Source organism: Neoarius graeffei, chromosome 8, assembly GCF_027579695.1.
Source record: "Neoarius graeffei isolate fNeoGra1 chromosome 8, fNeoGra1.pri, whole genome shotgun sequence".
NCBI classification, from domain to species: Eukaryota; Metazoa; Chordata; class Actinopteri; order Siluriformes; family Ariidae; genus Neoarius; species Neoarius graeffei.
In genome coordinates this window covers 74790467-74806043 of record NC_083576.1, presented here as the reverse complement: position 1 = coordinate 74806043, position 15577 = coordinate 74790467, and the positions used below count along the sequence as shown (strand labels likewise).

Sequence of the window (15577 nt, the reverse complement as noted above, 5' to 3'; positions counted from 1 at the left end):
GAGTTTATAAAGGACATCTCTAATGAGCAATGCAGAAGGCAATGGTGGCAAGGAAAAACTCTCTCAGATGACATGAAGAAACCTTGAGAGGAACCAGACTCAAAAAAGGAACCTATCCATATCTAGGTGATTCCGGATAGTGTGATCGATCATCCATCCATCCATCCATTATCTGTAGCCGCTTATCCTGTACAGAGTCGCAGGCAAGCTGGAGCCTATCCCAGCTGACTATGGGCGAAAGGCGGGGTACACCCTGGACAAGTCGCCAGGTCATCACGGAGCTGACATACCGTATAGAGACAGACAACCATTCACACTCACATTCACACCTACAGTCAATTTAGAGTCACCAGTTAACCTAACCTGCATGTCTTTGGACTGTGGGGGAAACCGGAGCACCCGGAGGAAACCCACGCGGACACGGCGAGAACGTGCAAACTCCGCACAGAAAGGCTCTCGTCGGCTGCTGGGCTCGAACCCAGGAGGCAACATTGCTAACCACTACACCACCGTGCTGCCCTGTGACAATACATAACTCGCTTCTATAATGGTGATGATACACGGGGCAACTTTTTGGGCAATGTTGCCGAGCAATGTTGCTGGGCAATTGCGTTTTGACTCTTTTCTATTGAGATTGGGCAACATTGTTTCTTTCTGAATGGTTTTGATAATCTCTGGCAACTTTTTGAGATAAGCCAATCAGAACGCAAGTATCGAGTCATGTGACCTCTGGTGAGGTTCGGATCAGAAATTTCAAACAAATATGGCGGCCGCTCAGTGTCAGTGGAGTGAAGAGATGGAGAGACTCCTCATCTGTTTTTACGCCGGTAAGTTGTTATTTTAATATTCTATATGGAGGAATTTACCTCACCAAAGCTCTAAAAAACAACAGACAGCTTGATTAAATGGTCACAGCAAAAATTAAGACATCGATGATTTTTTTTTTTTTTTAGCTAACTGTAAACTGCCGTTGCTAACTGTTGTTGCCCATTGTTAGTTGCCCTGAAAAGTTGCCCTGTGTCTCACCTAGTTGCCCGTTGCCAGCAACATTGCCCAAAAAGTTGCCCCGTGTATCATCACTAACTGTGTGGAATGGTTGTTGTTTGTTTGTTTGTTTGTTTTTTTTAAATGCAATCGCGTAACCAGGAAATTCATTATATTTTTAACACGGAGTCTATTTTGATGAAGTTATGAACTGTTCGTTGAGTGTCGGACTATTCATGGCATTTGCAATCTGAAAATTATCATGGCAATTGTAGTCCTATGCCATTGTAGCAAAACTGTATTAATTACATCTTCGCAATTCCGTGAATGAGGCAGATAACATCCTGGGGTTGTAATTCATGTGTGTTTTTTTTTTTTTTTTTTTTTTTTTTTTTAAATAATTTTCTGTGTTTGTTAGAGCCTTGGAGGCTGACCGGTATAATCACATCACAGCCACGTATTACCTGCTCGGAGAACGCATCCTACGGGACAAACAGGAACCTAACGGTCTCAATCCAGAGCAAAGACACACACAGTGAGTCTCACACACACACCATCATAAATACATGACGCTGGCCTGCATAATTATTTTTTTGTATCATGGCAATCACTCAGTTTATCAAAACACAACTTGTACATGCTTCTGCATTATTTGTGAAGGACAATTTATTTATACTGTTTAACAAAGAATATCCACACGTAGTACATACACATGCTTTTTGCTTCATTTGTCGTTTTGACAGTGGCTATGGCACACACTTGGCAAGTTTGAGACTGACAGAAATTTATGTAAATTTCAGAAGTGGGAGTCAAAGTTCAGTGATTGATTTCCTTGTGGTATACGTACAAAAATCACAAAATGAGCCAAGAACCAATACATGTATGTTAATACATAACATTTATTTCTGTTGGCTGCAAAGATTTTAGACGGCCAAAGATGTGGCCCTTACCTGAAGAGAGAAAATCAGGATTATTTACAGGAGCGGTTAGTTTGGATTTTGGTCCATGTGCTGGTGGAATAAGGCTGTGTTTGTGTCCATGAATCACATTCTGCATTTGCGGTCACAAACTCGCTGTCATCTCTCGATGATATAAGATTAGTAGACAGCTCTTTTTTTTTTTTTTTTTTTTTTAAATGTTTCCATAATGCTTCCTCAAGGCCATCAATGGCCTTCTCCTCACAAGTAAGTAAAGGAGAAAATAAGCTCAGTAATATAATCGCTTGTATCATCTAGCACAGGGCTTTTCAAAGTGTGGGGCGCGCCTCCCCTGGGGGGCGCCAGAGTTCTTCGGGGGGGGCGCAACGTGAGGAAACATGAACCAGAATAGGTTACTATTGCGGACATTTAGCGAACTTCAGCTAGCCTTTACCAGAGACAAAATAGATCGATTTTTAGTACCTAAAGCTACAGTGAGTGAGGAGACAGAGTCTGGGCCAAGCAAAAAAACACACCCTCCAGGATTTCGCGATGTTGCGATTCAACCAATCCCCGTGAATTCAGGGCGGTGTTGCAATTATATCCAATCACCGCAACTTTCCCGCAAATTTGACCAATCGTTGGCGTCGTCTTGAGGTGACGTCGACAAACTACCTTCCGCCTTACTTCCGTGTATACGTTCAAGAGAAGCAGCATGTGCGAGTCAGTGTTTATGTCGGCTTAAATTCTGTTACTGAAAGTGTGTTATGTTTACAGTGAAGGACTGTGTGCACTTTACATTATTTTTTTACTTAATACAAGAAATTAATGGATGCCAACATTTTTGCCAAAATGGTATTTTATTTTCCATTGTTTAGGCAGCTTCAGCATCATACTGTGAGATTCTGTTCAAATTGTTTTTTTTTTTCTTCTATGAAGCCTGAGCCATTTATTTTATTAGTTTATAATTATTGTTTAATTTAGTCTTCAGGAGAGACTGCCTGCACACAGTACTAGTATTAATAGTTTTTTTTCTTACATGAAAGCAGCAGCATTTATATTATATTTTAAGGTAACTTCATGTTGTGCTGTGAGGTTCTCTGCACTTTAACTTTTGAACCAACAGGTGCATTTGGATAAGTAAAGCCTATTTTTCTGCATTTTTGTAGTCCTGGTAATCTTTTATATTGGTAAAGTTGTTTATAGGACCATTTCTCAGTGTCTTTGTTTTTTTAATCAATAGTTTTTCGGTAATAACTTATCACTCAATTTTAATCACAAAAAGAGAAAATCGCAACAATTTCTCGCAACTTTCACTTCCTCCCGCAATGTAATCGCAACAAAAACCTAAAAAACACTGCAACTTTCATCGCAATTTTTTGGAAAAAAACCCCGCAACATCAGACATTTTAGCCCGCAACAATCACAAAAAAGGCCTGCGGAATCCTGGGGGGACTGAAAAAAGAAGGAAGTATGACCACGATTATTTAAAGTTTGGATTTTCATGGACTGGATCTGAAGATGCTCCACTGCCACAGTGTGTTGTCTGCCAAGAGGTGCTAGCTAACGATGCTATGAGATGTTTAAAATGTGTAAAAAAAAGATGTTTTAAAAAGCACAGATGTTTAAAATGTGTAAAAGAAAAAAATTAAAATGTGTACAACAACCATTTTTTTAAAAATACGAATGGAACATTAAGTATAGCAACAAAAATTGTGAGGTGGGGCGCTGTTGTTTATTTGCTCTCTGAGGGGGGGGCTGACTCTCCCACACTTTGAAAACCCCTGATCTAGCAGATTCCAGCACAAGTCTTAATTAGATAGGGATATGGTAATCCAAGTTATTCCATGAGATTGAGTCGTATATGAACTGATGGCGATAAGCCATGTATGATGAGATTGTGTGATAACTGTTTTATTACATCCACATTCACTGGATTTTGAGAAACTGAACATTTTTATTTTTAGCAAATTCGATAAATAAAAACTTGATACAAAATGTCAGACAAAATAATTTCTGCTTAGAATCTAAACAAACCGGTGAAATGACGGTAGCAATTTGTGAAAAATGCAATAATTCTTGAAAAAAAAAAGATGCTTTCTTACCATCAAATACTTTCATTCCATATTTTGTTGCTTTTTTTGTGTGTATTTTTTGGGGGTTTTGTTTTCGAGTAGTTTTTATTTTGTCCTCAGTTGGTTCAGCAACACACTCCACCATTTTGTTTTTCTCTACTCGCGGTACAGTATATAGGAGCTGATAGCCTAAGTAGTAGAGTAGCCATTCAGAGTGTGCGATTGCTCATATCCTGTGAATGTGGAGAGAATAAAAAGTTATTCCGTATTCTAACACATCTCATTGAAGTGTGATTTGTTGGATGAAGGAATCCTTTTTACAGCCGTGCATAAGCGAATTATGGCACAGCCATATTAAATTTGTGTGTTATTTCTTCAACAGGAGGCCTTTTTCTGAGCCTCTGGACCTGGTGGAAGGCCAGAGCTCTCAGGCTGATGTTCTCAGAGACGCTTCTTTGGTTCCGGTCACCCAGTTGGTTTCTGTGTCTCCAGGTTTCTCCCGACGGGGTGTGTGTGAGTCTGGAGACCTGCTGGCTCCCAAACCCAGTCATCAGGACTCATCCTTCAGTGATTTTGTCAGTCCCAGCTCTTGCCTAGGTCTCAGTTTTCGCTCTGTACCTCCAGACCCACCTCCAGTGGTCAAAAATCTTAGAGCTTTGCATCAAATTTGTGAGGAGGAGGAGGACGAAGAAGAAGAGGAAAATCAGCCTGTTGTACAATGTAGCAAAGCCAGCTTGGTGCCATCAGCAGCAGCAGCACCCCCTTTGGACACTTCTCCCAGATGTTGTTTAGTATCAAAAGCTCCAAGTGTCTCAGAAGAGCTGGGGGACCAAGGAAAGGAAAAGAGCAAGGGACAGGGGCTTTGTGAAGCCCTAACAGAGGATGAGGAGCTTCAAGAAGGAGAGACAGTCACAGAGGAGAGTCAAGGGGATGACACCAGCAAAAATACAACAAAAAATGAGACAGTGTCCCAGATAGAGAAGCACTCGTATATGCTTAAAGATGAGCGACAGATGGACCAAAGCCTGCAGGAGCCCAGTGGACCTCCCCTAGAAGCAAACAGTGAGAAGGATCACACTGAGGAAACCAAGAAAGAAGGAAAAGCCCCTGGCAGAGCTGTAGATGAGAGACAGAAGGATCAGCAGCAGCTAGTTGGGCCTTCAGCAAATGGCAGGACTGAGGAGAAGAACCACACTGAAGAATCAAGCGCAACTACACATAATGAACAGAACCAGAGTCTCCATAAGCTGGCTGAACTGCCGCCAGCAGCACACACTGAGGCCAACACTGGGGAACCAAGGCAAGTGGTAAAAGCCTTAGACAAAGCAAAAAGTGAAAGACAGAAAGACCTTCAGAAGACAGACAGATGTTTACCAGTGACCAGGACAGAGAAGACCCAAACTGAGGACCCAAGCAAAGCACGAAAAGCTTCAGACAGGGCTGAAGACGAGAGAAATAAGGACCTTCAGAAGAAAGACAGACCTTTAACAGCAACACAGATTGAAGATAAGAACAGCATTGAAGAACCCCATAAAGCAGGAAAAGGCTCAGAAAAAGCTGAAGATGAGGGCCATAAGAGTCAGAACCTTCAGAAGTTAGACAGATTTCCAGCACCACCTAGGCTTGATCCTGTGCAGTGCTGCTGGGGCCAGAGCGAGCCCTCCAATGATACTCTGGAAGATAACAATAACACCCTGTCCAAGCCGAGGCTGCTTAACACCAGTGTCATTTCAGCCCCCTGTGTCTCTCTGCGATTCCTACCCAAGAATCATTGCGTGGACCTGAGACCAGATGGTGTGGAAACCCGCAAGGTGCCTGGAGAAGCCGAGAGGACGGAGGAGACGTGCGGCAAACCTCAGCAGGGTCAGCGGGGATCCAGGGACGCCGGCACAGACTCCAACAAGAACAAGAATGTTAATCTGAGAGAGCGCCTGTTGCAGTTCCCGCTCTGTGAGAAAGCTCTGTCATTCAACATCCAGCCCACATCCAAAGAGAAATTGCTTCCCTTCGCTCAGTATAACTGTTGCCACGTGCTATAGGGGAGACATCTGAAAACTGTCCAGATCTCTTTGGCATTCCAGAAAGCTTGTCAAGAGTTCCTGCTTTTCTCCCCTCTTTACTAGTAATGGGTTTTTAAAAGACAGCACATGTCCTTGTCTCTTACTGTGATCTCGGAGGTGCTCTGGCCACACACACACACCTATTCACTGTACACCCATAGCTTCCCATGCCCTTTCCTCCAGCATTCCCTGCTGCTTTCCTGTGTGGCGGCAAATGTCCTAGCGCTGCTGTGTATATAGACATCTAATCTATATCTACTTGCAATTTGTGCAATCTCAGTGACCTTTTATTAGAACTAGCATATATCTTGAGTGTAGGAGCCCTGTGAATAAAACAGTCGCTTGTTGTTTTGCACTGTAGCAGCTTCTCTAGAACAGAGCTTTTCCTAAAAAAGATGCCATTACCTAAAAACGTGTGCCATTAAGTGGCGCACACTAAAGAAACGATTTGAGTAAAAGCTCTGATATGAAAATTGAATACGATCAAATATATAAATAGAAAATATTGCAATCATATGAGTGAGCACTTCTGGAACCACTACTCAAGCAGGACATAACTTACCAGAAACGAGTCCTCCCCTGCCCCTAAAATCATATTCATTTTGTACACGTTCATTTTACACACACCATTTTATATGCTAACCTTAGTTACTTCTCCAACTTTTAAAACAATTGGATAAAATGTTTTATAGACAGTTCCAGTCAGAAGTTTACATACACAGACATGGATATGAATGTCATGGCATTATTGGGCTTTCAATGATTTCTCTGAACCTTTCAACCATTCTGTCACAGAAAATGCACATCTTTTCATCTCTTCTCATCTCATTATCTCTAGCCGCTTTATCCTGTTCTACAGTGTCGCAGGCAAGCTGGAGCCTATCCCAGCTGACTACGGGCGAAAGGCGGGGTACACCCTGGACAAGTCGCCAGGTCATCACAGGGCTGACACATAGACACAGACAACCATTCACACACACATTCACACCTACGGTCAATTTAGAGTCACCAGTTAACCTAACCTGCATGTCTTTGGACTGTGGGGGAAACCGGAGCACCCGGAGGAAACCCACGCGGACACGGGGAGAACATGCAAACTCCACACAGAAAGGCCCTCGCCGGCCACGGGGCTCGAACCCGGACCTTCTTGCTGTGAGGCGACAGCGCTAACCACTACACCACCGTACCGCCCCTGCACATCTTTTAATAGAATAAAATAAGAATTTGGTGCACAGGTTTTAATTTATTTTGGGTTTTCTGAAATCAACACGGGGTCAAAGTTACACATACAGGATCCAAAATATACATACAGCACACCTAATATTTGGTTAAATATCCCTTAGCAAGTTTCACCTTGACAGATACTTTTGGTAGCCATTAACAAGCTTCTGGCAGAATTCTAGTTGGATATTTGACCACTCTTCTTAGTAGAATTGGTAGAGTTCAACTAAATTTGCGTCTTGCCTGGCATGGACCTGATTCTTAAGCTGTTTAAGGCTTTTTTTTTTTTTATAAAGACCTTTAAGCAGTAAGGTCAGGACTCTAAGCTTAATGCTAGCCTGCTTTATCCATTCCACAGCTAGCTTTGATGTGTATTTGAGGTCATTGGCCTGTTGGAACACCCAAATGTGTACAAGGTTCTGATGGTTTGAGGTCATGCTGAAGAATTCTGAGATAGTCCTGCTTCTTTGTTATTCCATCCACTTTATGTAATGCACCAGTTCCACTGGCAGCAAAACGGCCTCAGAGCATGATGCTACCGCCACCATGCTTAACAGTTGGTACAGTGTACTTCTGGTCATTGTGGCCAAGCAACTCAATCCTTGTCGCATCTGACCATAAAACTTTCCTCCAGAAGGCTTTTTCTTTATCCATGTGTTCAGCTACAAACATCTTGAATGTGTCAATTCTGGAGCAGGGTCTTCTTTCTTGGATGGCAGCCTCTCGGTCCATGATGATGTAAAACTTTGACTGTAGACAGTCTTCCAGTGGTTCATGGCAGGCCTGTGCCTTGGTGGTTCCTGGCTATCCAAACCAATTTCCTCTCAGCTAAAGGTGACAATTTGGGTCTCCTTCCAGACCATGGCAAGGCAGCCATACCTTCCAATAACTTGTCAAACAAACTCTTTTTATGTTGGTGCAGAGAAGCTACCAGCTGTAGCCAATCATGATCACTAACAGGAAGTTAAAAGGCCTTGGCAAGTTGACATTTTGGAACCTTCAGCACCACTGAATTAATAATCCAAGTGGGTGTATGTATAATTCTGACCTGCATGTATAATTTTGATTTCAGAAAACCCGAAATAACTTGTGCACGATTCTTGGGTTTTTCGTTGCCCGTTAAAGATGCATGTTGTACAATCATTCTGCCACAGAAAAAGAACAGTTCAGAGAAATCATTGATCGCCCAATATTGCGATGACCTTCATATTCATGTATGTAAACTTCTGACCACAGCTGCATACCTATACGTGAAATGTCTTACCACAGTTGGATATTGATTTGAATTTCCTCCGTAGACAACACTTTTTATTTTACAGCATACTGGAACACGAGCGGTCAAGTGGCCTCATATTGCTACGTGTAGAAGGATTTCGTCATTTATCAAGGACTCTAGATGCTAAAATTGCAATACATTTTCCAACATATTACGGTTGTTCACGGGCCAACATTTATATTACCAGTTGTCCACCAGTTGGAGTTGGTGCACTGGTCTCAATATTATGGCTACTCCAGTTCAAAACTGTGTGTACTGAGCAATTGAGGATTTGGAAATCGAGGGCAACTTGCATTGTTTTGCATTGAAACAGCTTTAAATAGATATTTGCTTTAAATGTGTCACTGGAGCGTTCAAGTTCAGATGTAAATCGGATTACCTCACCTCACATGCACACCAAATGAAAATATTGCTAACTGGGAGCTACTAGGCTTTCCATTTTATTAACTATTGAATAAAACGTAACCAGTTTAGGCAGAATGTGTGCGGCTTTGTTGAGTCTGGCACAGAGCTGGATTTTTTTTTTTTTTTCAAAGCCTCATAGCCTCACTAATACCTTTTTACAAATTACATTAAGCCTCACACAATGGCACAACAACAAACGTCCCTATTTTACTGGCCCGAGTGTGTGTCGGGTTTCAGGATGCATGGAGGACATGCAGAGCATTTGACCACATATACATGAGCATGCTACATTAGCAATGGTCAAAGTAGTATTAGCATCGCACTGGCTGGGCCGACCAGGGAAAGACGTAGAACGTATCTGTGATACAAGAACTTGGATTGAAGTTATTGCGAAAGCCGACGAGAGAAGCCTGGTCTTCCTGAAACTGTTTTTTGTTTTGTTTCAAACGCATATATGGATATTCTGGAAAATGTTATCGTATCAGAGTCTTACTAGGGGGGGTGGTGGAAACATGGTGACTTCATATCATTCATCTTTTTTTTAACTTCATGTTTATTTAATTTTATTTAAGAGGACCATCGTCAGAGTGTGAGACTGCCTCGATTTAACTTGTTTGCCTCAGGGTGCACGTTTACTATTGAGCAAGCAGTCTGTCAGTATAAGCTCTTGGACACATCTGGACATGTACAGTGTGTATATATTCTTTTGAGCATGTGTGCTATTATCTATGTATATGCTATTGACATGATATTGTGTTTTCACCTAACATAGCATACCATTTAACAAAACTAGCTCTAGACCATCAAGCAGTGAAGAGAGGACAAGTAGCATCCTAAAAAAAATTGACTTCATAGAAGAACATTTAAAAACGAACAAAAAAAAAAACCTTCATAGTCGTCACTAGTAACAGACTAAGTATAGACCAGATGTTGTCCTAATGCAGAAGTGTTAGTGCTATTACGTAAAGCTGAATCAGTCACATGTAGAATTATAAATAACTGCAATTAGCACCCATTCACACTGGGAACGGAGTCAAAGCCGTAGCGGTGGTTATTCTTCAGCTATTCTCACTAAGGTCTTTGCGGATGATTCAGTTCTTCTGCAGTATGATGGACAAAAATTCATTTACTCGAACAAAAGCAGTTTTCTGAGACAGCCATATTTTTTGGACTATAAGACACGTCACAAAACAGACTATGCTTCTGTTTACACTTTAATGTACAGTACATGTGCTTGTAATTATATGCCAGTATTAATCGGGATGGTGTATATTTTAATTACAAGTATGTGTTGATTGGGCTTTTTCTAAATTCACAACAATTTCTTTTATACTGCCGCTTCAATTTGTTTTCCACTGTCCATATCTCACATCTGTAGCAGCAGACACGCGTACTATGTCGTAACAAAATTATAGAATCCTAAATACCTGGTTGTTCAATGTTAAACTGAATACTTACTAGAAAAACGTCAGTTATAGGTGCACTGCTGTCAGCTTAATGTCCGCTTATTTTTTTATAATACATAGTACAGTCAAGTGAAAATCTCAATTATTATCACTAGTGTTGCACCGATACCGATACCAGTATCGGGCGGGGCCCCGATCTGGCACTAAAATGGTGGTATCGGTATTGGCAAGTAGCAAGAAATAGGGCGCCGATACCATTTACTGATGCTAGTATGACACTTGAATGCAGCCTTCTCTCTCCCGACACTCGCTACACTCTGTGTTGTGTGATCACACGTGATCACTGTGCATGCCTGCCAAGCACGCCAAGCAGCTATTGCTATTGACCTGCTCCAGACCAATGAGAGCGGGCCAATAGCCGCTCTTAACCAATACAGGGGCAGCTTTTTCACGCGGAGGAAAAACAAACCACGAGAAGAAAATGTCGGCGGTCTGGATATATTTCAGCATAGAAACTCCGGCGAGTACAATGGCTACATGCAAGATTTGCGGCCTGAAAGTTTCGAGAAGTGGAGTTAAATCGGCCAGTTTCAATACCTCGAACCTGATAAAACATTTGAAGGCGAAACATGTGAACGAACACAAAGAGTTTGAGGTTGCAGCTCTTCATATATATATATATATATATATATATATATATATATATATATATATACACACACACACACACATTTCAAACGGAGTGGTATCGGTATCGGCCGGTACTGCACAGCCAGGTATCGGTATCGGGGCCAAAAAAATGGTATCGGTGCAACACTAATTATCACCTCAATTCTCAGCTCTTCTGATAAATATAACTGTAGTTGAAACGTTAAAACTGTACATCAGCTATCACTAGACTACAGTAACTATTATATAAAAATGATGGCTTCGTTTTAGTGACGTACAGCAATTTGATTTGATTTTCTCTCGGATAAAATTTACTGTGCGAGGGGGCGTCGTGGCTCAGGTGGTTAAGGCGCCATACCATGAATGCGGGCGACCCGGGTTCGATTCCGGCCCGAGGTCATTTCCCGATCCCTTCCCGTCTCTCTCTCTCCCGCTCATTTCCTGTCTCTACACTGTCCTATCCAATAAAGGTGCAAAAAGCCCAAAAAAATATCTTTAAAAAAAAAAAAAAAATTTACTGTGCGTGCGTGTGTGTGTGACTTATAGTCCTGAATATACGGTACTGTTTCATCAACCAGCCACAACATACAGTAGATGCCAATTTGTGACATGTTGACAGCCTCTCTAGCCCAAGAGCATTAGCTCAAAATTGAGTCCAACCCGGAACAAATTAGTAACGAGCTGAATTTTTCAGAATATTTTCAGAATACCCTTAGGAATAACATACTAAAAGTCCCCGGGAATCCACCTTGTGCTCTCTGAGAAATTCAAGATGGAGTCCAAAATGGCCGCTGATTGGAGATTTTTCAATATCTCAGGGATAAAACATAATATAAATGCAATTAAAATGTTAAATTATATGTTCTCTCATACAAGCAATGCAAATTCACCATTGTCACACTGTTAAAATTAAAATTAACCAAGATTACAAGGTCATTAATGTGGAAATTACATGGAATTTGATGGTTGACATGATTGACAGATTAGCTTAGTAGGCTACCTACATACATGAACATAATGTAAGACAACAATTAGACATCAATTTCCTTAATATTTAGTGCATCTTTAAGCTTTGATAAAATATTAAAGGGAAATTAAATTTGAGAACTCCATCTTCTAAAACTACAATGGCAAGCTGTTTCAGTACACGTCTTCAACATTCCGGCGACTTTCATGACAAAAAGGTCTGCCTCAATAAAAGCTCTTGCTTATAAACAATGAATAGACTCAGGCCATGTACACACGTAGCCGGGTATTTTTAAAACCGAACATTCCCCCCCCGTTTATAAAAATGTTTTATCCACACCACCTCGTCTTCGAAAAAAAATCCCTTCCACACATAACCGAACATCTGCGTTTTCAATCACATTCATAAGCATTCCAAACCTGTAGATGGCATTATTTCCCCAAATCCTACCCCCTAATCACATCAGAATAGCCCTCTGTTGGCGTCACTTCCGCCTAAACATAAAACATGGCGCCAAGCTCGTTCGTCTGGACAGACTCGGAGACAGAATTGCTTCTAAATACAATTTTGGAGTATAAACTTCAAAAGACGCAAGAAAACGTTGATTGGGAATCTTGTCAAAGCAAATATGTGGACATATTGACCCTGTTTTTGGAGCAGTAGTTGGGCTTCTAAAATTAAACATGTAAATAGCACCTGCACAATAATTAACGCTTTCAAGGCACTACTTCGATCCATTACTCTTTGTCCATGCTTAATCTGGCTTCTGCAGTAAACAAAGGTCGCACGTTTGACGTCAGGGCAGATTTGTTGTCATTTTTTTGGCGCAGATTGTGACGTTCTAAAACGCAAAACTCCGGTTATCTCTGTCTACACGAAAAGGCATACACGGAGTTTTCAAAAATCTTCACTTTGCCCGGAGTTTTTTTAAATATTCGTTTTTGATGCGTTTTCATGTGGATGACAGGCCAAAACGTAGAAAAATATCTTCGATTTAGCAGATACCCGGCTACGTGTGGACGGGGTCTCAAACACTTCTCAGTGCCTCAGTTGTAATGCTTGGACCTTTGTTGTACCATCAATGAAGTAGGGAATTTATTCAAGCTTGTTTAAGGGTGGAAAAAAATTAATCTTTGAGTTTCTAGCGCCAGTCTTTACTACTAGCAATGCCAGTGTGTTCGGACGAAAAATGACTAAACTCAGCATGACCTTTTAAAAATGACTGAACTCAGCATGACCTTTTAACATGCCATTTTTCATTTTACACCACCAATTTACTTTAATTAATATTAATGAAAATAAGTGCTCCAACCCCTAGTAATTGTTTGTTGTTTTGTGAACAGAATAGGATGATACGGAGTGAACGAGTAACCAATGGATCCACACTATACACAAATATACTGTTATAATAATGTGTACATTGTGTATTAACATTATATAATAACAATGTAATTAATACACACATGTTGGAATTTACTCTCCTACCCTACAAAACATACATTCTGACCTTTTAATTGCATTAATATTTTGTTTTGGGCCTGAGATATGGGCAGATCTCCATTTGGCGGCCATTTTGGACGCCATCTTGAATTTCTCAGAGAGCACAAGGGGGATTTCCGGGGACTTTTAGTATGTTATTCCTAAAGGTATTCTGAACATATTCTGAAATTTTCAGCTTGTTACTAATTTGTTCCGGGTATAACCCTATTACTCCTGGGCTACTCCTATAAACGACAGATAAGCTGGCCAAACTTCAGCTTACGCAGAATGATCTGAGCTAACACGAAATAATTGTAGTGCAGCGTATCTCTAATGTATACGGTGCATTAAAAAAAATAATAATAATTAGAATCCATTAACTGATTTTATATGTTCTGTAATCAAGATACACCATAGATAAAATTATTCTGGTAATATCATAGACGTCTTTGTCTAAAGTCTTCACAGATCTCCAGTGTGACTACGGCCTTTAGCCATGAAGTGTTTTAGAGCAAATGAAATATCTATATTGAAAGAGTTTCAGAATGTTTTACTGCATTAATTAATGCTTCACGGAAAAAAAAAAAAAGATTTGAGGTTTGCTTGTAGAATTGATCGTTATTGCTTTCATATGGTTCTTCAACCTGTAAAGTGTAAAGTAGTCTAATGCCTAAAGGAATGGTTGGGTAAAAAAAAAAAAGTCTAATGCACACAATTTTCCTTATCTTGACATTATGCTTTTGTAGTTTTTGTGCTTGAAGCTAATGTACACTACCGTTCAAAAGTTTGGGGTCACCCAGACAATTTTGTGTTTTCCACGAAAAGTCACACTTTTATTTCCCACCATAAGTTGTAAAATGAATAGAAAATATAGTCAAGACATTTTTCTGGCCATTTTGAGCATTTAATCGACCCCACAAATGTGATGCTCCAGAAACTCAATCTGCTCAAAGGAAGGTCAGTTTTATAGCTTCTCTAAAGAGCTCAACTGTTTTCAGCTGTGCTAACATGATTGTACAAGGGTTTTCTAATCATCCATTAGCCTTCTGAGGCAATGAGCAAACACATTGTACCATTAGAACACTGGAGTGAGAGTTGCTGGAAATGGGCCTCTATACACCTATGGAGATATTGCACCAAAAACCAGACATTTGCAGCTAGAATAGTCATTTACCACATTAGCAATGTATAGAGTGGATTTCTGATTAGTTTAAAGTGGTGATCATTGAAAAGAACAGTGCTTTTCTTTCAAAAATAAGGACATTTCAAAGTGACCCCAAACTTTTGAACGGTAGTGTAGCTAAGTAGTGATGGAGGTTTGTCTCAACCACATGCAGTTTTTTGTGGGGTGGTTTTTTTTTTCCCCCCTTTTCAGACTTGCTGTCGAATACGGTGTAGACAGTATACTCTGTGAAATGAATAAAACATCACTGTGTAGCTGAATGCTGAACTCTTATGGAGACAAACGTTCTAGAAAAGTAGAAAATCACCCTTATTTGTTGCTACAGCTTGGTATCAATCCGTCCCCAAGGTGCTGCCTCCCAAAGCTTAAAGTGTTGTATTGGACAGCTGGTAGTTATGTGGATGATAATAATATAGTTCCACTTTGAATCTTTATTTATTTTTAAATCTAACAATTTTGTTAGATGCAAAGCATATGACTATTAGAGCATTAATTCACATAGAAGGTTTGGGATATTCGGGCCAGTGAGAAACTAAATAAACAAGCATCAGTGTTTAGATAATGGACAAATTGTGTACATTAGACGTTTTTGCTTCACTACTCCTTTAAAGATCATTGAGTGTGTATAGCAGAGGGTTATAAAGCACAAACCTGTACTGCGCTTACTCACAGACACTTCCTGACTGCAGGCCTGCTCTAAACATCCGACTACACCTTTAGAAAAGGAGATAGATGTACACGTCATGATTGATTATCATTCTTCACTCACTTTTTCATTTTCATTCTCATTGTCTCGGGTCTCCAGTTTACCGACCGGGGTAGAATGACATCTGGCTATGTCTAGAGTCCCATTGACCCTTATTAAAACAATGACTCTGTCTCAATGAGATTAATTTATTTTTGTATTTATTTATTAAAATGGAATAAACCAAATG

At 40.5% G+C, this 15577-nt stretch overlaps 1 protein-coding gene across 3 annotated transcripts in view; it reads left to right on the top strand.

The window, feature by feature from the left end:
• Nucleotides 1-15575, top strand: part of snrkb (SNF related kinase b) — an 86647-nt gene extending 71072 nt beyond the window's left edge. For all 3 annotated transcript variants that reach the window (XM_060928249.1, XM_060928250.1, XM_060928251.1), the window contains 2 exons: nt 1403-1519; nt 4359-15575. In XM_060928249.1, coding sequence (XP_060784232.1) covers nt 1403-1519; nt 4359-6015 — 1774 coding nt within the window. In that variant the 3' untranslated portion in view covers nt 6016-15575. The remainder of the gene's footprint in view (nt 1-1402; nt 1520-4358) is intronic.
• The last annotated feature ends 2 nt before the right edge of the window (nt 15576-15577 follow it).